Below are 23,570 nucleotides of genomic sequence, written 5' to 3' on the forward strand. Positions count from 1 at the left end.
GAAAGGAAGAAAAAATGGGACCGAGATGAGAGGGAGAAAGAAGCTGCCTCCTCAGAGAGAATGGCAAAAAGGAAGAGAGAAGAGAGTGGGCAGAGTTTGTCTCTTAAAGGGACCTTTGCACCTGCCTATAGACTAAGACCCTGGGCTGGCCAGGGTACTGCCTGGGTACATCCTGCCAGACGATAGGGCAGGCCAGCATAATGCCTGAATCCTAACAAATGCCACTGACCCAGTGACCAGGAAGTGAGAGAGAGTGGGTGGAAGGGTCATTGTGCCAGTACCACTTTCAAGGACAAGCCCCCAGTGACACATTCTCCGTCTGCTCAACTTCACCTCTTAAAGGTTCTACCACCGCCCAGGACCACCAAGCAGGAGACCAAGCTGGCAACATGTGGTGGTGCTGGGTGCTTGCCATTCAAACAGTAACTGTATGTGTCTAATGGACCAGAGGCTGTCCATGCACCACTCTCTGTTCCCATTGTTCCACACCTATCATTTCAAAACAACCCAAAGAGAAAGAGCAAGAACAAAACCAGCCAAAACAGGAAACAGGAAAAGGGGGGAAAAAACCAAGACCCTATTTTATATTAAGACATACTTAAAAACTGTGACTATAAGAATAAAAATTTAATATTAGGAAAAGCTAATTTATTATTTCCTACTTATAACTAATTGGGAATCAAATTAATTACTTGAGCATATCAGACTAATTAATACCAGAATCAACATGTTAGGTTGGAAAAATACAGAAACTGACCCTTGTACATGAGGATAAAAAATTATGCTTTTATAAACAGGCACTTCTAGACCATAGGGGAAAATAATAATTTTGTAAAGGGTATTGGGATAATTGACTATATACACACTTGGAAGATATAACTTCCAGATGGGTTAAGGACAAATCTAATATTAAAAACATGTTTAGAAACTTGGACTAAGAAAGGTCTTTGTAAATGAGACTCTCTTGTCAGCACTCTATGTGACTTTGAGTACAGTATTTAGCTTTCTGATAGCCCATGGTTTTTGTTGTTGTTGTCATTGTGTTTTTAACAAACACATATAAAGCCAATAAGATAGAGATAAACATTCGGCAGTTGGGTGGAATAACAGAATTATTTAAAAATTTACTCTGATCCATTAATCCAAATCTCACTAGCCATGTGGTGCCTTGTGGTTTGTGGTTGCATGCAGCTATGATTATCCCCGGCCTGAAATTGTGTTTCTCTTGGTTATAGCATAGCTGACTATAATATACAGATCATCCCATGTTGAACCCTGTATCTTTGTGTCACCAGGAGTAATAAGAAAGCATTCTCCCTTGATACTTTGTAAAGATTTCTTAGGATTTTGGTTTATCCACACAATGACCAAGAATAATTAGAGACCAATCTCCTTCATGAACACTGATGCAAAAATACTCACTAAAATACTGGCAAAACAATCGTCCACCATGATCGAGTTGGTTTCATCCCAGAGATGCAAGGATGGTTCAACATACGAAAATCTGTCAATGTAATCCACCATATAAATAAACTGGGGGGAAAAACCAACACATGATCATCTCATTAGATGCTGAAAAATCCTTAGACAAAATACAACATCCTTTCATGATAAAGGTCTTGGAGAGGGCAGGGATACAAGGAACATACTAAACATAAAAAAGGCAGTATACAGCAGGCCAAGAGCCAACACCAAACTAAATGGAGAGAAACTCAAAGCGATCCCACTGAAATCAGGAATAAGACAAGTTTCCACTCTCTCCATATCTATTCAACATAGTTCTTGAAGTTCTAGCTAGAGCAATAAGACAACAAAAGGAGATCAAGGAGATACAAATTGGAAAAGAAGAAGTCAAATTCTCACTATTTGCTGATGATATGATAGTTTACATAAGTGATCCCAAAAATTCTACCAAGGAACTTCTACAACTCAGAAACACTTTCAGTAATGTAGCAGGATACAAGATTAACTCGAAAAAATCAGTAGCCCTCCTGTACACAAATGATAAATGGGCTGAGAAAGAAATCAGAGAAACATCACCCTTCAGAGTAGCCACAAATAACATAAAATATCTTGGAGTAACTCTAACCAAACAAGTGGAAGACCTGTATGACAAGAATGTTAAATCTTTGAAGAAAGAAATTGAAGAAGACACCAGAAAATGGAAAGATCTCCCATGCTCTTGGGCAGGTAGAGTTAACATAGTAAAAATGGCAATCTTAGCAAAAACAAACTACAGATTCAATGCAATTCCCTTCAGAATCCCAGCAAAATTCATGGACCTCAAAAGAACAGTACTCAACTTCATATAGTAAACCAAAAAATCCAGGATAGCCAAAACAATCCTGTACAATAAAGGAACTTCTGGAGAGATCACAATGTCTGACTTAAGACATTCTGCTACAGAAGCTTCTGTAAAGCAAATGACATGGTCAACAAGACAAGACAGCAGCCTACAAAATGGGAAAATATCTTCACAAACCCCACATCAGATGAGGGCTGATCTCCAAAATATACAAAGAACTCAAGAAATTAGTCATCAAAAGAACAAATAATCCAATAAAAAAGATGGGGTACAGACCTAAACAGAGAATTCTCAACAGAGGAATCTAAAATGGCTGAAAGACACTTAAGGAAATGCTCAACATCCTTAACCACCAGAGAAATGCAAATCATTTTATCTTACACCTGTAAGAATGGCCAAGATCAAAAACACTAATGACAACCTATGCTGGAGAGGATGTGGGATAAAGGGAACACTCCTCCATTGCTGGTGGGAGTGCAAACTGGTACAGGCCCTTTGGATTTCAGTATGGCAATTTCTCAGAAAATTAGGAAACAACCTTCCTCAAGACCCAGAAATACCATTTTTGGGTATATACCCAAAGGATGCTTAATCGTGTCACAAGGACATGTGCTCAACTATGTTCGTAGTAGTGTTGTTTGTCATAGCCAGAACCTGGAAACAACCTAGATGCCCCTCAACTGAAGAATGGATAAGGAACATGTGGCATTACACAATGGAGTATTACACAGCAGAAAAAAAATAATGACATCTTGAAATTTGCAGGCAAATGGATGGATCTAGAAAACATCATATTGAGTGAGGTAACCTAGACCCAGAAAGATAAATATCATGTGTAGTAACTCATAAGTGACTTTTAGACATAAAGGAAATAAAAACCAGCCTACAGTGCACAATTCCAGAGAACCTGGACAACAAAGAGGACCCTAAGAGAGACATACATTGATCTAATCTACATGGGAAGTAGAAAAAGATAAGATCACCTGAGTAAATTGGGAGCATGGGGATCATGGGAGAGAATAGGAGGGGAAGGAAGAGGAAGGAACGGGAGCAAAGAAAAATATGTAGCTCAATAAAAACAAAGACAAAAAAACAAATAAGAAAAAAAAAGACTTTGGTTTATGTCTGGATGTGTTTGTGTATGCCACATGAGTTCAAGCGCCCCTGGAGGCCGCAACAGAGTGTGGAATGCCTGAAACTGCTTGTGTGAGCCTCTGGGTGGGTGATCTGGGACAGAAATTGGGTTCTCTTTGAAGGTTGCACAAGCAACCACTGAGCTGACTCTCCAGCCCACTTTGGTGTTGTTTTGCAAGTTCTTAGCCACTGTGATAACTGCTTGTGAATATGACTAGACCACTAGTACCAAAAAGCCTAGGATTCTGGGTATTCAGTGACCCTTCTCTCTCCTGGGTCAGACTGCTAATGTTATCTAATTTAATGGCTCACTTTCAGATGCTCCTCCAACACTGCGCTAAGGGGAAACACTTTAACAACACTTCTGTTTATTTTGGTTCTTCAGAGACAGAGTCTCACTGTGTAGCTCTCTTTTTGATCACACAAAGGTTCTTCACTGGCACAATTGTCATTATTGTGTTTGGGTTATTTCTCCCTTTCCCAAGCAACCAATTCCCTGACAAAGTGACTCTACATACTTACAAAAATTGCTGCCTGTAGGCAGCAGAATCCAACTCAAGCCAGTTCAAGAAAATTCCTCAAGGAAGTGGCTTGAGAGACCGCAAACTCTAAGGCTGACTGTAGCCTCCAGCAGAACTGATCTCTCTATGCCACTAAGGCCGGCCCTGCCTGACCCTATGGGATGAACTCTTCCAGAATGAGGGAAGTCCTTGTCAAGACAGGGGAAAGACTTCTAGACTACCAAGCAGAATAGCTGTCTGCATCAGCAACCGAGGACATCTCCTGCCGGCACGGAACGGCACACATACAATTGTCTTCTCAAGTTTATCATTTTCCATCAAGGCATTGCAACAGCACCACATTCTTGCTTCAGTCACGCAGCATATTGGTTGAGTCTGTCTGCTTCAGTTCCTCTGATGTGCGTCTGTCACAAGGCAGAGGCAGAAGCAAAGAACAAGTTCCACTTTAATTCTTCCCCAAGTGATTAGTGTTGTGTATACTTAAAAATAAAAAGCAAGTATTTGCTGGCTTGTTTGTGTGCTTGCTTGCTTTTTGAAGTTTTCTTAGGACACAGGAATGTTCGATATTTAAACATTGTAAACAATGAATGATAAACTCACGCTTAGAAGATTTAAATTTTAAAAAAAATCTCCCTGGTTCTCATATTCTTGGAGCTACAGACAGGTCCTAAGGCTTGATCACTTATGTCAGAAGATCAAGTCTTTCTTGACCCCATGGTCTGTTACCATTGCTCTTGTCATCAGATGAGGGGCTGAATTTCCAAGGAAAGAGAACAGATAAGGGCTCCATTTCCTGTGAAATCAGAATCGGGTTGTTCTCCACTGCAAACCACAGCTAGGGTTTATTAGAAGTCATTCCTGGAACTCCCAACCCTCACCTTAGAAAAGCCCACAAGTGATGTCTTTCCCTACTTGTCTGTTCCAGAACAGCACTATCTATGGTTTATTAAGTTTGTCTGTCCTCCCTCCAGCCGTCCATCTCCCTCTCCAGTCTTTCGCCACCAACCAGTCATTAGCTGGCTTTGTCTCAAGAGCCTGCAGGAAAGTGGCTCTTGGTAACCATAGGCAACCGTGAGCCCTTGCTAGCTATGTGCGCTAGCTATGTGCACTGTATTTGCAAGGCACAATCTAGCCGTTAACCAAGAAGATGGGAAAATGTGCTTTTCAAGTTTTCCTGTGAACAAAAGTCATTGTCTTCCTTTTCTCCCCGCTCCCCAATTTCTGCAGAATGACCGGTCCATGGGCGAGATGCAGATCATTGGAGGCGAGGATCTCTCAACACTGACTGGAAAGGTTTGTTAATGTAACTTCTCTGTAGGCGTGCACTTCTGGGGACGTCTATGTGACCTTCATGTCAAGTCAGAGCTTCAGATGCATTTCAGCAGCTCTCCGGGTTTGCTAATTCATGCAAATAGACGTGTGAAACCCTTTAATAATGTCTCCTGTCCCAAACACAGCCTGTGTATAGGGCACGCTGCAGGCCAAATCCTCAGAGCTTCCAATTGCAGTCTTTTTTCAGACAGCAAAACCCCGGCCCTTGATGGCCTTCTTTCTATTCACCTCAGAGGCACCTCTACCCCCAAAGAAGCTTTCTCTTTTGGGGTTTCTGTCTGTCGCTTTGCAGCAAACACTGTGGTGAGACGTTTAAACAGGTTCATTGAAACGTAGCACATGCTGTTGCGCTTCTTGAGAGTACAGTTTTTAGCCATTTTTTGAAGGGCTACCACCCCCACCCCATCCCACACCCCCACACAAAGAATAAAGCCTACTAGATTTCAGGGGATGGGCGGCGAAGGAAAAACGTATTTTAATTTGGAGTTCTAAACTTGCCCTTGACTAATTATGTTGTGAAAGAACTATTTGGGTTCTAATCTGAATTCTGGGATTCGGAAGAGGGCAGCTTCCTAAGCAGATGATCTTGGAGTGATTTGGAACCCAGAGTCACTGGGGGTGAAAGCAACTAGCAAGTGTAGCATTTGTTTCTCTTCCACTATCCTGATCTAGCCTGACCCCACCTCCACCCCGCACACACCAAATAAACAAAAACAAAAGCAACTTCACCTCTCTAAGTAGACCGGTCAGTCTATTTCACACACTTTAATCTCTCATCCTTGGCAGCTGTTACCGTTACACAACTCCCTGGGTGGGGAAAAGCAGAACAACAGCCGCATTTAATACAAGTACGTATCATAATATTTGGACCGCTACTGAGCTGCCTGGACCCTGACTAGAAGGCAGCTTCCTTTTCCTGGGAAGACAGCTTTGTGGGTTCCAGGAGCAGTAAATTTTGACCGGTGGCAACTGCAGTGAACTTGTTAGCATCGTCGCTACGCTGCAGCTGGAAGTCCTGGAGAAGCAGCTACTCCTAAGAAGCAAATTCCTGAAATCCATAGCAGTCAACACCCTGGAAGGGTGCGTTAAGCCATTTAGCTTAGTTCTTTCCATACAGTTATCGCTACACAGTCTGCACTTGGCTGTGCTTTTGCTGAGAGGACCATTAAATGACAACCCAAAGATTTTGTTTGGGCTTCCCCCCTCCTCCTTCCCATTTTGTTCTGAAGTGATTTCCTTCATAGACAGGCATAGGTGTGCCCTCTGAGTGCTAGCGGTGGGGGTTGGGGGCGGTGGCTTCTTACCAGCCGTGCAGTAGGCAGATGACAGGGCTGGTCTTGGCTTTGGTGTCTCCTGCTGAAAGCAGGCACGAATCAAGAGAAAGTGGACAACTAGCCAAGAATGCATAGAAGCGGGAGTCAACATCAGCTTCCTGCTGACAGGACTATTTCTTTCGGGCTACCGGATGCTATCTAGTTATATCTGTAACCTCCTGTTTATGAAGAAAACATTAAACATTTAAACAGGTGCCAAGTAGAACCCCTTGGGCCAAAAACTTCTAAGGTAAATCAACAATGACTAGGCACTCGGCAACTGAGAGACTCACTTGATTTCAGGAGCAGAGGGAAAGGCCGGGTGAGCCGTGGCAGACCATCCCCCAACCATCACCTCTTCAGCTGGCCTGGGTGTTTATCTGCGTTTTACCTTCATGGCTGTCTTCCAAGTGGTGACCCTTACTACTCAAAGTATAGTTCAGGCAGGCAAATTTTTCTATAAAGAGCCAAATATAAATATTTTAGACAGCGTGGACCAGCAGTCCCTGTTGTGCCATGAGAGCAACTAGTGGCGATGTGTTCCGATACAACTTTGTTCACATAAGCAGGAATGAGGCCCTAGTGGTCCTGGGACCCCAGTTATTTCTAGGAGCTTGCTGGCTCGAGGTCAGCAACACCTAGGTTCTGTTAGACCACCTTATTAGAAATTCAGACTCTTGGGAGCCACACCAGAGCTCCCGACAGCAACGTCCCAGATGGGCCCTTCTCACTTCAAGCCCTGCAAGGTGCTGAACACCCCAACCCAACCCACCACCTCCCCTGAACCACTTTTGCTTTCCCTTGAGCCCACCTTGATTTCCTGACCTTCAGCCTCCAGCTGACTCTCGCTAGCTTTCAAACCATTCTCCACAAACTCACCCAAGGAATCTTAAAATACAAACTGGGCCAAATCGCTTGCCAATGGAAACCTTTCAGTGGCTTCTTAATTAGCAGTTGCCAGACTTAACAAAAACAAACAAAAACCAAGTAGCTCAGTCAAATTTGAACTTTAAATATTAAATAAAAGTTCAATATAAGTATATAGTAAACATATTTTCTGTAACTGTGTCTTGTGTGGTATTTGGGACATACTTACCCTAAGAAATTATTCACTGATTACCTGACTTTCAAATATAATTATATGATTGTGGTTTACCTAGCAAACCTTCAGCTAAAATTCTGTAAAGATGAGCCAGATTCCTGACTACAGTAAGTCCTGCTCGATTCCTGCTGGCACCCCTACCATGTTGTCTTACTTCACTGACCTCATGGTACGGAACCCTCACTAGCTAAATCTTTCCTGCCAACCCCCTGGACAAGCTGACCCTTCTCACTAGAACCCACTTTCCTCTTCCTGAAGATCAATATCATCTCTGTACAGCATGGTTCCCCTGCAGAGCTGTCAGGCATGGGTACCTGCAAGCCCTTCTATCTTCCTCCAGCCTAGTATATATCTAGATGCGAGCCCAATCCCTTAGAGCCCCTTCTACAATCTACAAGTTAGCGCTTACTTAGGAGGCCCTTTATTTGCCTTTCCCCACCAGGAAGTCAGCGCAAAGTGCACGGAGACCGCTGTGTTCCCCATCCCATCTGCAGTGTCGCTCACAGCCTGCTCCGTCACAGGCTGGAATAAACATTGGATGAGCAGAGAGTGCATCATCTTATGCAGAAATCAGGAAGACAGTTTCAGTTCGTTTTGAGCAAGGACATGGCAGAGGCAAATGCTAAGTCTAAGCCAGTTTGGCAAGGCTTCTGGTAGCAAGTGATGGGATCCAGCTTGTGTTTTAAGAACACGTTGGCAGCTTTACAGAGAATGGTTTGGAGAGCAACAGAAGTTAATGAAGGTAGCTATGAAAGGACACATCAAAGCAGCTGATTTAGGGTAGGACCGGAGGAGAAAAGTGCTGAGTGTCCAAGAGAAGGCAAAGGGCTTCAGTATTAATGAAACTTAAAAAGGAAGATGGCAAAAGTAAAGACTGCATCACTAAGGTGGGAGGGGGGGGATAACTGGAGCTGGGGGTATAGCAGTGGTAGAGCGCTCGCCTCACTGAGGCTGTAGCTCAGTGGTAGAACGTTTGCTTCAGTGGGGGTGTAGCAGTGGTTTCCCTAGCCCTGAGTGTAGCTGCGGTAGGTAGAGTGCTCGCCTGGCTGGGGATGTGGCCCAGTGGTTCAGTGCTCACCTAGCTGGGGACGTGGCTCAGTGGTAGAGTGCTCCCCTGGCTAGGGATATGGCTCAGTGGTAGAGTGCTCATCTAGCTGGGGATGTGGTTCAGTGCTCCCCTGGCTGGGGATATGGCTCAGTGGTAGAGTGCTCACCTGCCTGGGGATGTGGCCCAGTGGTAGAGTGCTTGCCTAGCACTCACAAGTCCCTGGGTTGAACAGCAAGTACTATTGGGGGGTGGGGAATTAAAATTTTCGTTTAACTTTAGGGATGTCCTTTTCCTTATAAAATAAGGACCTTGTGTTCTCAGACTTTTTAGGGCTGCAACAAAACACCCAAAAGACAGCCAAAGAGGGGAAGGATTCATTTTGGCTCACAGTTTTGGAGCTCTCAGTCTATTTGGCTCCACTACCTTCGTGTCTGTGGTGCAGCAGAACATGATGATAGAAAGGCAGGGTGAGAGGTGAAGGGAGGGGTGTGCTCACTTTGCCGGAAGAGGCTGAGTGGGAGAGGCAGAGTCTTCCAAAGCAGGACATACATCATTTATCAAAGATATGCCCCCAACAACCTACTTCCTCTAGTAAGACTCTACTTCCAAATAGCACAGTGATGAAATTACGTCCTCCTGACACAATAACCTCTCAGTAGCGCCACCACCTGGGCACAGCCTTCAGCACAGCAGCCTTCGGGGAGGACAGTTTATATTCAGTCCTTCACCTGTTCAGTCTTGTCTGCCCAAGAAGAATTTTCAAGACAACAAAGAAATCTCATAAATTCCAGAATCTCTTCCCAGTTATGCAGATTCTGCACGAGCCAGGGCAAACTTAAGAGAATAAAGAATTCAACACCTAATGGGCCCTTGCTTTAGTGGTTGAAGAGTTCAAAAGTATATTAAAGTCTGCATTGGGTGGCAAGGTTGTTACAAGCCATCATCTAACTTCTGTCCCCTCACTTGCTCATCTTACAGACCATGAGCCACTCAATAAATGTGCGTTTATCATGTTATTACTCTACCAGGAATTAGACAGGGCTTCTCTCATTCAGTGCTAAGCACCCCAAGAATAGTTTTCTGAGTCTTTCCACAAATCCTTTTCCTTGGGAAGAAGGAAAAGGAGGAGGAAAAGGAGGAGGAGGAGGAGGAGGAGGAGGAGGAAGAGGAAGAGGAAGAGGAAGAGGAAGAAGAAGAAGAAGAAGAAGAAGAAGAAGAAGAAGAAGAAGAAGAAGAAGAAGAAGAAGAAGAAACTGTGTTGATCTTAAGGAGAATGTGTGGGGAGAGGAGTAACATAAAAGAAAAGAGAAAAGAGAAGCAGAGTTAGAATGGGAGAGAAAAGGGAAAGAAGGGAGGCCCAGGGCTGGCCCCGCATGACTAAGAAAACAAGTCAGGAACTGAACAAGGAAATGATAAATCGCTGGAAATGTGGCTGGGTTGGGTTTATAGAGTACACGGATTGTCTCAATAAAGAGTTGAACTTGCTGAGTTTGGGCAGAGGCGACATCATGTAGCTACTTAGGGGGAAAAGAATATAATCGTGGTAAATTGTAGAAAAGATCAATCAACTAACTAACTAATTAATTTAATATGAATAAAAATAGAGCGAAGAAAGTGTGAGAAAGAGGAGGGGCAGAGCCGCCCAAGCACTTCCTTGTCTGTGTGTGCAAAGCTGCAGACAAGGGATGCAGGAAGAATGAAGAGGGAGGCATGGAAATGGTTCCTAGATTTGTTTGTGAAAGAAAGGGCCTCAGAAAGCACATGGCAACAGTTCCCTCTGTTCAGTTGTGCCGTGTGTGTTACCAACAGCCCTGGGACCTCTGGGGTCCTCTCAAGATGCTGGAGTTCAAATAAGAGAAAGGATTCTGTCTTTCCCTCTCCTTTTCTTTCTTGCCTTCTTTCACTTTCAAGGGAGGCTGGCTGAGTCACAGTTCTAACTAGGTCATTGCTGCTGAACAAAATGAGCCCTCGCCGCTTCTGTTCCGTCACCTCTCGCGCTTAAAAGCCTTTACTCGGTGAGCTTAAGCTGTCCGCACAACACGCTCTCGCTCTCATTTTCTTTATCCCCAAGTTGATTTAATCCTGGCACTTCATAAAATGTGTGTATCCATTAAAGCAGGAAGACTCTATTCATGTTGAAGAGAAACCCCCGAAAGGGTGAAAGAAAACCAGGGAAGCAGGGAAGCAGGCCCAGATCTGGCAGCGCAGCCGCACAGCTGTGCAGGTTCGGTGCAAGATTTCAGGGGACAAGCGCCCCACCCCCAAATAAGTTTCTAATCAAAGGCCAGAATGAAGCATTGAAACTTGCCAAAATCCGATCCCCCCCTCCCCGACTCCCCGGCTGCCTTAACTGTTTAAATCATTCCTTTTTCTTGCTTCTGACTCGGCTGAGAACAATAGTGGAAATGCCCACTGATGGGTGACTCTGGCAACTTTGGGAGTTATCGCATAAAATGAAACGCTGAGCGGCATTCCTTTCTCTGTGGGATTTAGAGTCGGCTCCTCCCACAGTCAGCAGCCCACCCTCCAGCTCATCCTTGCTGTGCCAATCCCTCTGAGGGTGACCACACCCACAAACCCCTGTTGGGGTTGCTGAGACCGTGTGGTGTGTTGATTGCTTTGTGTTTTCAAAGGTCAAAAGTAGGAGCAGACAACTTAAGAACATTATGTATATTTGTATAATTCTTTCCTACCTTCTCCCTTCTTCATTAGGAAAACTCAATGCAATGGGCTTTGCTCAGACCTCAGAATAACAACAAAACAACACACTGAAGTCTAAAGTCCCTATAGAATTTACGCCTACAGCCCCCGCAGATTTTTACTGGCTTTCTGGGAGGAAGTGAGCTAGGTGTGAAGAGATGACTAAGACAGTAATTGGCAAACATGTCAGATTCAGCGATCACGGTTATCAGATGGGAAGCGTTTTGGAGGCATAGAGAGTTCTGGAAAAAGTCCCCACGGCTGCCCACTCAGAAAGTGGGGATTTTAGTGGATCGCTCGCTTGCTCAGAGCAGATTAAAAGCAGTAGACGGTAATGAAAGGCCGGGTAGGGAAAACTGCAGATGATGACATCTCATAAGGAAAATGAGCTGCAGAAAATGAAAGAAAAGAGCCAAAATCATTCATTTACCACACAGGGCTCTCCTTTCTTATTTTGTCCTCCATCTCCTTCCTCCCTCCCTCCCTCCCTCCCTCCCTCCCTCCCTCCCTCCCTCCCTCCCTCCCTCCCTCCCTCCCTTTCTTCCTTCTTCCCTTCCACAGAGTCTTGCTGTATAACCCAAGCTGACCTGGAACTCATGATCTTCCTGGCTCTATTTCCCAGGGGCTCTGCTTAGGTGTACACCACCACACCTTGAACATAAGCCTTTCTGGACTGCCTTTCCCTGTCATCTTTTCCTGTCAGCCAGTGTTCTACGCTGACCAGAGGAAATGGGCTGCTATTTGTCTCTCAGCCCTTGAGTCCAATCTTGGTGCATGAAAACGATGCCAACACAAATGCTTCCAAGGTTGGGACTATTACATCTTCTCTACCTTACTTAAAAACGGTCAGGGTTGGGGTAGGGTTTTATGGGAGAGCACTTGCTTACTTTGTGTGTTTTGGGGAAAAAAAGGAAGGAGTGGAGAAGGAAAATCTTTAGGTTTTCTGTTTTCAAACATGATTTGATACATTTAAAAACCAAATTAACTATATAAAATGTGTTAGTAAATATATCAGGCTAAGACAAGAACACTTGCCTGGTATGCAGGAGGTCCGGCATTCAATCTCAGCCTTGCAAAAAAAAATACATAATGCGTGTATTTTCAGAAATGTAAAGTACTTGCACCTATGAGAAACACAGGCAAAGCAGCCAGGAAGGCAATGCAGAGCTCACACTGACGGCCTCTTCCAGCAACAGGTGGGGAGAGGAGAGCTGAAACTGGAGGTGGCAGTTTTCTTTAAAACTGTTCAAACTTAAAATAATGAACCTTATGGTCAGTACACATGCAAGTCCCACTTCCTACCTACAGTCTTAGGACTGGGGTTAATCTTTTCAAAGATGACTTCTATGTTACATAGTTTTTAAATGGAAGAGGGAGGGGGAAAGAGAGAAAAAGAGAGACACAGACAGACAGACAGACAGACAGACAGACCATTCTTTTCAGGGCTCCATAATTAGACAAGAATGCATACCAACATATTTTGGAAAGAAATTTTTGTTTACATAATTGAACCAAAAAGGGATTGTGAACAAGGAAATTCAATTAACCACAGCATTCTCTAAGCATCCCGGTTAGCTAATACTCTTGGTCAAGCCTCAGTCAAACTGAAAATACATGTCCAAGTTAAGTGCTAAAAATCGAGGACAAAGGTCATAGCAAGCCATGTTCAAAATGCTAAACAGATTCCTGGCAGCATCAGTCTTAGAGGACATAGGGGGCTGAGCCCCACACATGACATTAATATCCAGCATCACAGAGAGAATACAAGGGCTTTGAGAGTAGATAATATAGCCTTTCATCTTGATGATAAAATTAACTTTTTCTTTTCAAGACAGAGTTTCTCTGTGTTACAGTCCTGGTACTTTGTAGACCTGGCAAGGCTCAAACTCGCAGAGACCTACCTGCATCTGCCTCCCAGGTGAAAATTAATATTCGTAATAAATAGATTTAAAAAGAATGTCATAGCTAAGAGAAAAGCTCTTCCAGACAGGCATTTCTACACGTTTGACATGGACTGTAAAATACAGCTTTCCCAGTTTTCTTGTACGGGGAGATGGCTTGTTAATGCTCTTTATTCATTAAGTCTCCTTTGTATCAGATATAAATAAGAAATTTATGCTTTGATTTGATACTACAGTTACTTAATCAAGGATGAATGAGAAAGATCAAGGGGCTGGGACCTGTGCCCACACACATTGACACAAAATAAATAAGTATAAAAAATTTAAAGCATTAAATAAAACCTCATTACTTTCAAGAAAAATTCTTTCCACTTAGTGATTGTAATAGTATATTATCATAGTCATAATTTGGTGGGCAGCATTTATTTACTATTACCAATCCACTTAGTTGGTTTATTTTAATTCATTGATAAAAACTAACGGTTCCTATTCTTTTAAAAAAAAATTGTTGCCTCTGCATGCAGGCAATTCAGTAGGGTCTGGGAATACATCAGTGAACAAGACAGACACAATCCCCTACTACATGAAATTTAAAGTCTAGTGGGCAAAGAAGCTACCTAACAAGAAATGGAATGAAACATAATTTATTTCTCAGGGAAAGTCGATGAATACCTTGTGAGTGTGTAGCGAGGAATCTGACGTGTCAGTAAAAACACGCAGCAGGCCCCTCAAAGCTCCTTCAGTTACCCACCCCACCACACCGCAGCTCTGTTTCTTCAGGGTTGGAAATTCAAGGGGAGACACAGCGGAGGTTTGGGTGACTACATGGAAAGAGGGCTGTCATGATGTAGCTTATGTTGGCCAGCTTTCCTGCTCTGCTAGTGAGCTTGGGATCCCAAAGGTGGGACAGAGGGACATGGACTACTGAGATGTCATAATTTTGTGGATAGTCGCTTCAAACAGGCATCAAGGTCTGACCTGAGCCTGCTACTAACCTGAATATAGACAATAAAATCGCAACACCAAGTAATCCCATGGTGATGTTAAAATGAATCTGGGATACTTTTGTTTCCTCTGATTGTTTGGACTTACAGGATGGGAAAGATGTACTGAGCACATTATAAAATTCTAACAGTAAGCAAAACTCGGCTTTGCCTTGTGACATACGCTATTTATTTATCTATTTATTATCGTATTCTGAAATGCTTTTGGGTTTTTGTCTTTTTCTTTCCCTCCAGAATGTTCTCATTGTTGAGGTAAGCTGGCCATTCCTTTTCGATATTGGAAGTTATAAGAGTCTAAAGGAGAGTTTCAAAATGTTGGCCTTGTTTATCAAATTGACCAAGTATCAAGTCCCCAGGCCCCCCGGCGTGTAACACTTTAAAGGTGTTTAATAGAAGCCAACTGTAGTCACTGGATTCAAATGATCCAAACCCCAACAGTTTCCAATGCCTATGTGGGAGTTGGTCCTGTCTTATAGTCAATCTCGCAGACACCGCAGTCGGTTCGTTCATAATTTACGAGCCAGACACTTGGAGGGAGAGTAAACAGCTTGAGGAAACAGCCAATACATTCACTACTATTTATTTAACCGGAAAACCAAGGCTAGAACTCTTCTCACCTAATGACCTCTAATGCCTTTAGTCCATTCCCAAGCCTCAAAAATCATAAATTCAATCAACATGACAATCCAAGGGAAAGTTATGGGGGTTTGGTGGTGGTGGGTCTTTTGTTGTTTTTGTTTTGGGTTAAGAAAGATGCAGGAGAGGCTGTCTTTTGACCTCATCAGACTCCCACAGTCAACAGCCACATTCCCTCAGGAGCACACCTGTCTAATCAGCCACCGAAAACGCAACGAATCTTTTTGATGTCAGGCTTTCGCTCCACATTTTCGGTGTGTCCTTCTCTGTGCACACTTCTGGCTGCACACAGCTCAGGGAGTAGCCCCTCCAGCCAAATGAGTCGCTGGACCCAGCTAGACTGGGACCTGTTGTGCGCCTCACCAACCCCTGACCGCTGAGTTCCGTCAGGAGGACAATAGGTTGCAGCTGCCAGTTCTGTGTAATCGAACATCCACAGCTCGTCAGCAGCGGAGACCCTGTATTCGCTGCGGCCGAGGAGCTCGGAACCCCTGGATGTCACCAGCTGCCGCACAGACACACTTAGCTTCCCAGCCACGGCATCCCCTAAGGAGTAGGGAGGCCAAGGCATTTATCCTCTCAGTGTATTCAGATGTACATCCCACGTCCATGAAAATTCATGTGTCTCCTGTTTTGTGAAATGTAACCTCCAGGCCAAATTTAGTCCCTGACCGTGCATGCAAGAGTCTGGGTCCACTCAATGAGGAAGGACCCACATGCTCCCCAGAGGCGGAACCGAATCCTTTAACACAGCTGAAGGATGCAAGAAGAATATTCACCAGCATGGTTTCCAGCTTCCAAATGATATGCCCACGAACGCATAACTGATTCTGCTTTCTGTGTGGACTCTTATGGGTTGGCCTTTAAAATGAATGTGCATTTTATTAATAAGGAATAGCTCTGCAAATGTAAAGAGCAGTATGCTGTGCAAATTACTTTGGTGAGCTTTCTGCTTTTTGCAAAGGATGTTGTTGGAACTGGGAGGACCATGAAAGCGCTGCTCAGCAGCATCGAAAACTACAAGCCCAACATGGTGAAGATAGCCAGGTAAGTCAGACACAACACAGCTCAGTGCTCTGTCCTCCCAAACAAGACCAAGAGGCATCCTCTCCCAAAACACTGTCCTGAGTCATTGGCCCTGAACCTGGGATGCTGGGCTTTGACCTCCCTGACAAAACTCATCTGATTGCCAGCCTGAGGGAGACAGGGATGAGAGAGCAAGGCCTTCAGCAGCAGCCTTGCTCCACCTGCTTCCAGGAGCAGCCAGGCCAGCCCTCAGCAGTTGCTCAGCATGCTTCCTTCATCCAAACCAGCAAGGCCACACTGCGGCTGCACAGGCAGGAGTTAAAGCAGGCCACGGTGGTGCGCCACAGGCATGGGGGGGGGGGTAGGGGAGTACACAACTTTACAGTGTTTAATTCTTTTTGCAATTCATATCCTAATTTATTGGAGTGGTTAAAGTGATTTTTTTTTAATGGCAGTTTGTTGGTAAAGAGAACAGCCAGAAGTGACAGCTTCAGACCTGACTGTAAGTGTTTCAGGGTTTGGGGTGGTTTTCTGGTGCTGGTGGCATTTCAGATGATACAAATAGTCCTACAAACTCTTTGTGTCCACCACCTCGTGATGGAGGTTCGGGCTCCTCGAGGGTATACATCTTACGATTGCATCTCTCACAACAACCCCATTCTATGTATTGGATTTATTGGTTGATGATTGATTGATTGATTGATTGATTGTATTTTAAAGAACTTCACTGGTATGTAATTCAGTCCAGGCTACTATACAAATTAGCTATGTAGCCCAGGTTGGCCTCAAACAGGCATCTACCCTTCTGTTACAGCTTCCTGAGTACTGGGATTACAGGTCTTCCCCAGGATACCCTGGTGCATTGGATACTTCAACTGTTACTTTTGTTGTTGTTGTTGTTGTTGTTTTATTTTGTGTTTCGATACAGTGTTTCTCCGTATAGCTTTGGAGACTGTCCTGGAACTCTCTCTGTAAACAAGGCTGGCCTGGAACTCAGGGAGTTACCCTTGCCTCTGCCTTCCAAGAGCTGGGGTTAAAGGCATGTGCCTCCTTGCCTAGCTCTACTGTTCCTTTTATGCAGTCGATCAGTTTTAGGGTGGAAATGGCCTTACTCCCCTAAGACCAATTCAGATATTCAGGGTCCCTGATTGGCAGCTATTTGCACCAATCAAAGAGACACTACAAAGCTTTAGAAGGATTATCCTGCCCCCTTTCAGACCCTGCACATTAATGAGACATCTGCCTGCTACCACCAACAAAAATTCAGGAGCACAGAACAAGAGCAAGCAGAGCTCTCGGTATGCCATGTTCATACCTGACCTCAGACATGTGCTCTGGGGGACTTCCCTTGTCCAGGGTGTCTTTCTGTCCTCCTCACAGTAAGATTGGCTCTGTTCCCAGGAGGGCCAAAGTCACTGAATTATTTTTTATTCTAAACAAGAGATTTTTTATTTTTTATTTTATTTTATTTTTACTTACTTAAGACAGACTTCAGCTAAAATTCTCTAACTTGCATTTGTTCTAAAGTTCGTAGGATCATTTGGTTTCAATTTTCATCAGCAAGCTGAATAAACATTAGCCAGAGAGGCATAGTATGGAGGGACCATGAGCCAGGGTTTCTTTGTTCTAAACACAGGTCTCCTCTGCTGGGTTCCTAATTGCACATCAGGTCATCTCAGGGCAGATAACTGGAGCCCATGGCCTGTTCCTCTTGGTTGCTGGCCTTGAGCTTGAGTCTGTAAGTCACTATCATTATGTGCACTTACTAAGCAGAAATTTTGAGAGAAGATTTTCAATCAACATTGAAAACATAAGGCTGGAGAGATGGGCCAGTGGTTAACAACATAGTGCTCTTACAGGGGATCCAAGTTCTACTCCAGCATCTGTACGAGGCAACTCACGGCCACATGTCACTCCATTTTCATGGGGATTGGAATTATCTGGGCTCCATAGCCATCTACACACACGTATGCATACACACATACACGCACACACACACACACACCACAGAGTTAAAAATAAAGCCTTAAAAAACAAACAAAACAAACAAATCCACTTAAGGACAGGCATGATGACATGTGCCCTTAATCTTACCAAATCTTAGCACTCAGGAGGCTGTAAGAGGATCACAAGTTCAAGGCCATCCTGGGCTTCATAGTGAGACCTCACATCAAGAAGACACAACAAAACAAAACCGAATTCAGTTAGTTATTAATCTCTTGTGTCATTTTCTAAGAACAACAAAAAATAAGAGCAACTAAGCCTGGAGATGTGACTCAGTGGTAGAACACTTGTCAAGAAGTATCCTAGATCCCCAGTACCACACACACAGAGATGCACACATGCAGACGCACACACAGAGAGACTGTCACACACAGAGAAAGACACACAGAGACACGTTTTCCTTTTTAAAATTTTTTTATTGATTTTATTGAGCTGTACATTTTTCTCTGTTCCCCTCCCTTCCTCTCCCCATATCTTCTACCCTCTAACATGGACCCCATGCTCCCAATTTACTCAGGAGATCTTGTCTTTTCTACTTCCCACGTAGATTCGATCCATGTCTGTCTCTCTTGGGGTCCTCTTTGTTGTCCAAGTTCTCTGGGATTGGGGATTGTAGGCTGGCTTTTGTTTCCTTTATGTCAAAAAGTCACTTATGAGTGAGTACATACAATATTTATCTTTCTGGGTCTAGGTTACCTCACTCAATATGATGTTTTCTAGATTCATCCATTTGCCCACAAATTTCAAGAAGTCATTATTTTTCCTGCTGTGTAATACTCCATGTGTAAACATACCTCATGTTCCTTATACATTCTTCAGTTGAGGGACATCTGGGTTGTTTCCAGGTTCTGGCTATGACAAACAACACTGCTATAAACATAGTTGAGCACATGTCCTTGTAGCACAATTGAGCATCCTTTGGGTGTATACCCAAAAGTGGTATTGCTAGGTCTTGAGGTAGGTTGTTTCCTAATTTTCTGAGAAATCGCCATACTGAAATCCAAAGGGCCTGTACCAGTTTGCACTCCCACCAGCAATGGAGGAGTGTTCCCTCTACCCACATCCTCTCCAGCATAAGTTGTCATCAGTGTTTTTTATCTTAGCCATTCTTACAGGTGTAAGATGGAATCGCAGAGTTGTTTTGATTTGCATTTCATGATGGCTAAGGATGTTGAGCATTTCCTTAAGTGTCTTTCAGCCATTTTAGATTTCTCTGTTGAGAATTCTCTGTTTAGGTCTGAACCCCATTTTTTTATTGGATTATTTGTTCTTTTGATGACCAGCTTGAGTCATCTTGAGTTCTTTGTATATTTTGGAAATCAACCTTCTGTCTGGTATGGGGTTGGTGAAGATCTTTTCTCATTCCTAAGGTTACATTTTGTCTTGTTGACTGTGTCCTTTGCTTTACAGAAGCTTCTCAGTTGCAGTAGGTCCCACTTATTAATTGTTTTTTTCAGTGTCTGTGCTACTGGGGTTATATTTAGAAAGGGGTCTCCTGTTCCAATGTGTTCAAATGTACTTCTCACTTTCTCTTCTATAAGGTTCAGTGTGGCTGGTTTTATGATGAGGTCTTTGATCCATTTGGACCTGAGTTTTGTGCATGGCGATAGATATGGATCTATTTTCATTCTTCTACATGTTGATACACAGTTATTCCAGCACCATTTGTTGAATATGCTTTCTTTTTCCATTTTACATTTTTTGCTTCTTTGTCAAAAATCAGGTGTTCGTAGGACACACACAAACACTTTTAAGTAATAGCAACTAACACTGAGAAGCTATGATGTGCCGGGCCAGGTTCTTACAGCATACAGGGTAAGTTAATTTAGTCTCCAGAACAGCTGCTATTTATATGCCCATTTAAAAGGCCAAGAAAGAAATTCCAGGGTCATGTAACCATAAGAAGAGGGCCAGTAACAAGCCCAGGCAGTCTGCCTCAGTCCACAGCATTTACAAACACTGCAGGAGCTGCACTTACCAGTGAGTGACGGGCGGCTCTGATTCCTGACAGCCCCACTGTGACTCATCAGTTTCCTATTCCGTAACTTCACAATATTCGGCCTTCTACACGGCTTTGGGCTTCAGTTTTCACAGTCTGCTTTGCCACACCATTGTAGGGACTCCATTGCTCTCTGGAAAGTCTGTTATTGTTCAAGTAGGGTTTCCTGGAATCTAATTCTGATGTGTTAGCTAGCTCAGAATCCGTTTCCCCTTTCTGAAGTGCCGAGACAGCATTTTTGAGCGTCTTTGACTCTTTGTTATATGTTCAAATGCTAATATCTTTCCTTCTGCCCTTGCTTCTCCTCTAAATTTGTTGCTCTCTGTTCATACAGGGTCTGTCTGTGTAGCCCGGGCTGGCATCTAACTCAAAAGCCTCCTGGCTCAGCTTCCCAAGTACCGAGATTACAGACATGCACCACTGTCCACAGTTCCTCTTGGCTTATATTTCTAGAAACAGCGAGTTCAAGGAATCAAACAGGCCATCTACTTAGTGACCCCATAATTCGGGCCCCTAGAAAATGAATCCTTCTAGCACTGTGTGTAAACTGAAAACATGTTAGGTCATAGAGATCAAAATGATGGGCTGTACGGTGGTGGCACATGCCCTTAATCCCAGCACTTGAGAGGCAGAGACAGGCCAGCATGAGATGGAGGCCAGCCTGGTCTACAGAGTGAGTTCCAAGACAGCCAAGGTCTACATAGAGAAACAATGTCTCCAGAGAAAACAACAACAGCAACAAAACAAACAAAGAAACAAATAAATAAAAAATGAATACCCCAAATGGTAGTGACCGTGAAGATCACTGTCCACAGGCTGTACCAAAGGGCTGTGTCATGTAACTAGGCATACATGCCTCTTGTCTATCGTATTATAACAAACGAATTTACAAGATTCCAACATACTACAGCAAATTTGAAAACCACTAGACCACACACATTATCTCTGGGAGAAAACTGTTGTCTGTTTCTTTCTTAAAAAAAAAAAATTGCTTAACTTTATTTTATGTGCATTGATGTGAAGGTGTCAGATCCCCTGGAACTGGAGTTACAGACAGTTGTGAGCTGCCGTGTGGGTTATGGGAACTGAACCGGATTCCTCTGGAAGAGCAGCCAGTGCTCTTAACTACCGAGCCATCTCTCCAGCCCCCTGTTGTTTGTTCCTTAAAAAATGTCATGTTCTCGACTCTCTCCTTTTGTTGAACCTGAGAACCTTGCTCCGCGTTTGCACCCGTTTCCTCTCGGTCCACGCTCATTAGAGATAAAGAGCTAAGTAGGATTCCCTGCATTGTAAATCGGCACAGAAATGACCCTCGGCTTCCTCTCCTTCAAGCTCACAAGCCCCTTTTCTTTCATTTTGTCTCCCAGGTTTTGCTTTCCAGCCTGTCAACAGGCTGAGAACCCTAACACAGCGGGAGAATGGCTTCCCAGTTGTGGCAGCCGGCACCTGGTTCTATATGGCAGTGCCATGATGCTTTCGGCTTCAATGGGCCTCCTGCTTGTAAGACCATCTCCTGAGGCATTGTGACATTTACACACCGCTTGTTGTGAATAAAGTCACATGGCTAACATACACACACTTCTCATCATCCACCGGGCCTCCTGAACACTTCCTCAACTCTGCACACTACAGGCCCATTCCACATACAGCTTGCTGGTTTGCCTTGTGTCCCCAAGCCATCATTCTGGGCCAGGCATTCATTGGATTGTCTTGCACAATGCTTCTCACTTCTGTTTACGTTTTAAGTGCCAGAGCGGCATATAGCAATAATATGCTCTAAACTTTCTTCCTTGTCTCTTTCGGTTAAGATGCTGGATTTGAGATCCCAGATGTCTTTGTGGTGGGCTATGCCTTAGACTACAATGAATACTTTCGAGACCTGAATGTAAGTATTGCATACAAAACCCAAATCCTCTATACCTAAGACGTTAATACTAACAGCAATTTAACAGATAACTAAAAACAGTAGCAAAATGTAGCTATACTTTGTGATGGGAACACTTTAGAAGAAACAGTTAATTCTTCCAATCCTTCCAGTACCCCACAAGGTGGGTTATCAGGATGATAGAAACATGTCATGCTTATCTATTCTGTGCTGAGAAAAGGGAAGCAGAACAATGGCCCTATACTGGCCTATTTTTGTTTTGTTTTATTTTGTTGCTATAATCATTGATTATGCCCAGCCAGTCACCCCAATCAGTCAGTATTCTATACACCATTTTATGTCTGTGTTGATAACTGGCTGTTGGGATCCCAGGGACATGGAAGAAGTTGTCTCAGGATACACAGGAACAAACCTCAGCATGGTACCCCATGGTGTAACCCAAATCAACCCTACGTGATCTGGAAGAGGGCATCTTACTGAAAGTGAGTAACAATGTCTCACTATTAGAGGTTAGAAAGCCAAATTCACCAAGGGTTTGGGTATAAACTCTCTAGTCGCAATGCCTGGTGCATCCTTAATACAGCAGGCGGCAGTCTCTAGGATTGCCCCTTCCCATGGCTCATCATTTCATGATCCTAACATGTTTTTTGTTACCCAAAGAGGGTCCACAGGTATAGATGGTATTTCCCAGTAATTTATTTTCTACTTTCAATCAATCTATTGTCATTTCACCAATGAAAAACTGTCCCTCCAGGGACAACCATACTGTGGCCTCAACATTTCTACTTTTGGGGAGCCTGAAACCAGATCCTTAGTAGGGTTCGAAGTTAAACCACCAGAGAACCTCTGTTGAGCTTTGAATGGGTCTCTACATTTTGTACACCCGTATATGTGTGTTTAGATGAACAGTAACCGATCACAGGACGTCAGGGCGCTATTACCTAAGCACATTTCTCTGCCTCACCTTTTATTACACAGCTGATGCTGCTGGGGGAAGGGTCCCACAAAACACACTGGTTGGGAATGTCATCAAGGCATCTAGCACATTATATGTGAACTTTTAAGCTGAAAATAGAATCCTGATGCCTTTTACCCTCTATGGTTTCAGCACATATGCGTGATCAACGAATGCGGTAAAAAAAAAATACCGAATATGACGAAGCAAAACTCCTCAGCGTCTCTCTCCCAGATAATATGATTCTTCTACTCAGGAAGCCAGAGTGTAAAGTCTGTCTCCATAGCCTTCTCCACTCAGTAGGATGTAAAAGACTTTTTAAAAATGAGCTCTCCTTTTCAGATATTAGAATGTCAATACAAACGGCTCTTCAGGAAGAGAAGACTGTGCCTGCTTTTGACTCATTCCAGTTTGAACTTCTCATACCCCAAATCCCACCCACCTTCATGCTCCCGAACATACCTGCTGCTTTAGTACAGGCACTGCTCTTCCTGGGAAAACTCCCACCCGATTACTCAAATATTGTTCACCTAACTCCTCTAAAGTTACATGTCTTTATAACATTTTTACAGTAATAAGAACCTGCACACCCTTTGCTTTAGCCCTGAGCCTGTACACTGAGAACACAGCTAAGTTCCCTCACCAAAACAGGAGCCAAAGGACAGCTTCCCGGGAGCGTCTGTTTGCCCGGCTGTGACAGGACGT

General features: G+C 43.7%; 1 protein-coding gene across 1 annotated transcript in view; it reads left to right on the top strand.

Annotated features, from left to right (window-relative positions):
• Window positions 1-23,108, top strand: part of Prtfdc1 (phosphoribosyl transferase domain containing 1) — an 83,690-nt gene extending 60,582 nt beyond the window's left edge. The window contains exons 5-10 of the mRNA XM_057788008.1: window positions 5,188-5,253; window positions 14,595-14,612; window positions 15,961-16,043; window positions 16,478-16,524; window positions 21,834-21,910; window positions 23,019-23,108. Coding sequence (XP_057643991.1) covers window positions 5,188-5,253; window positions 14,595-14,612; window positions 15,961-16,043; window positions 16,478-16,524; window positions 21,834-21,910; window positions 23,019-23,108 — 381 coding nt within the window. The remainder of the gene's footprint in view (window positions 1-5,187; window positions 5,254-14,594; window positions 14,613-15,960; window positions 16,044-16,477; window positions 16,525-21,833; window positions 21,911-23,018) is intronic.
• Window positions 23,109-23,570: the final 462 nt, after the last annotated feature.

This window comes from Chionomys nivalis, chromosome 13 (assembly GCF_950005125.1).
Source record: "Chionomys nivalis chromosome 13, mChiNiv1.1, whole genome shotgun sequence".
Taxonomy (NCBI): Eukaryota; Metazoa; Chordata; class Mammalia; order Rodentia; family Cricetidae; genus Chionomys; species Chionomys nivalis.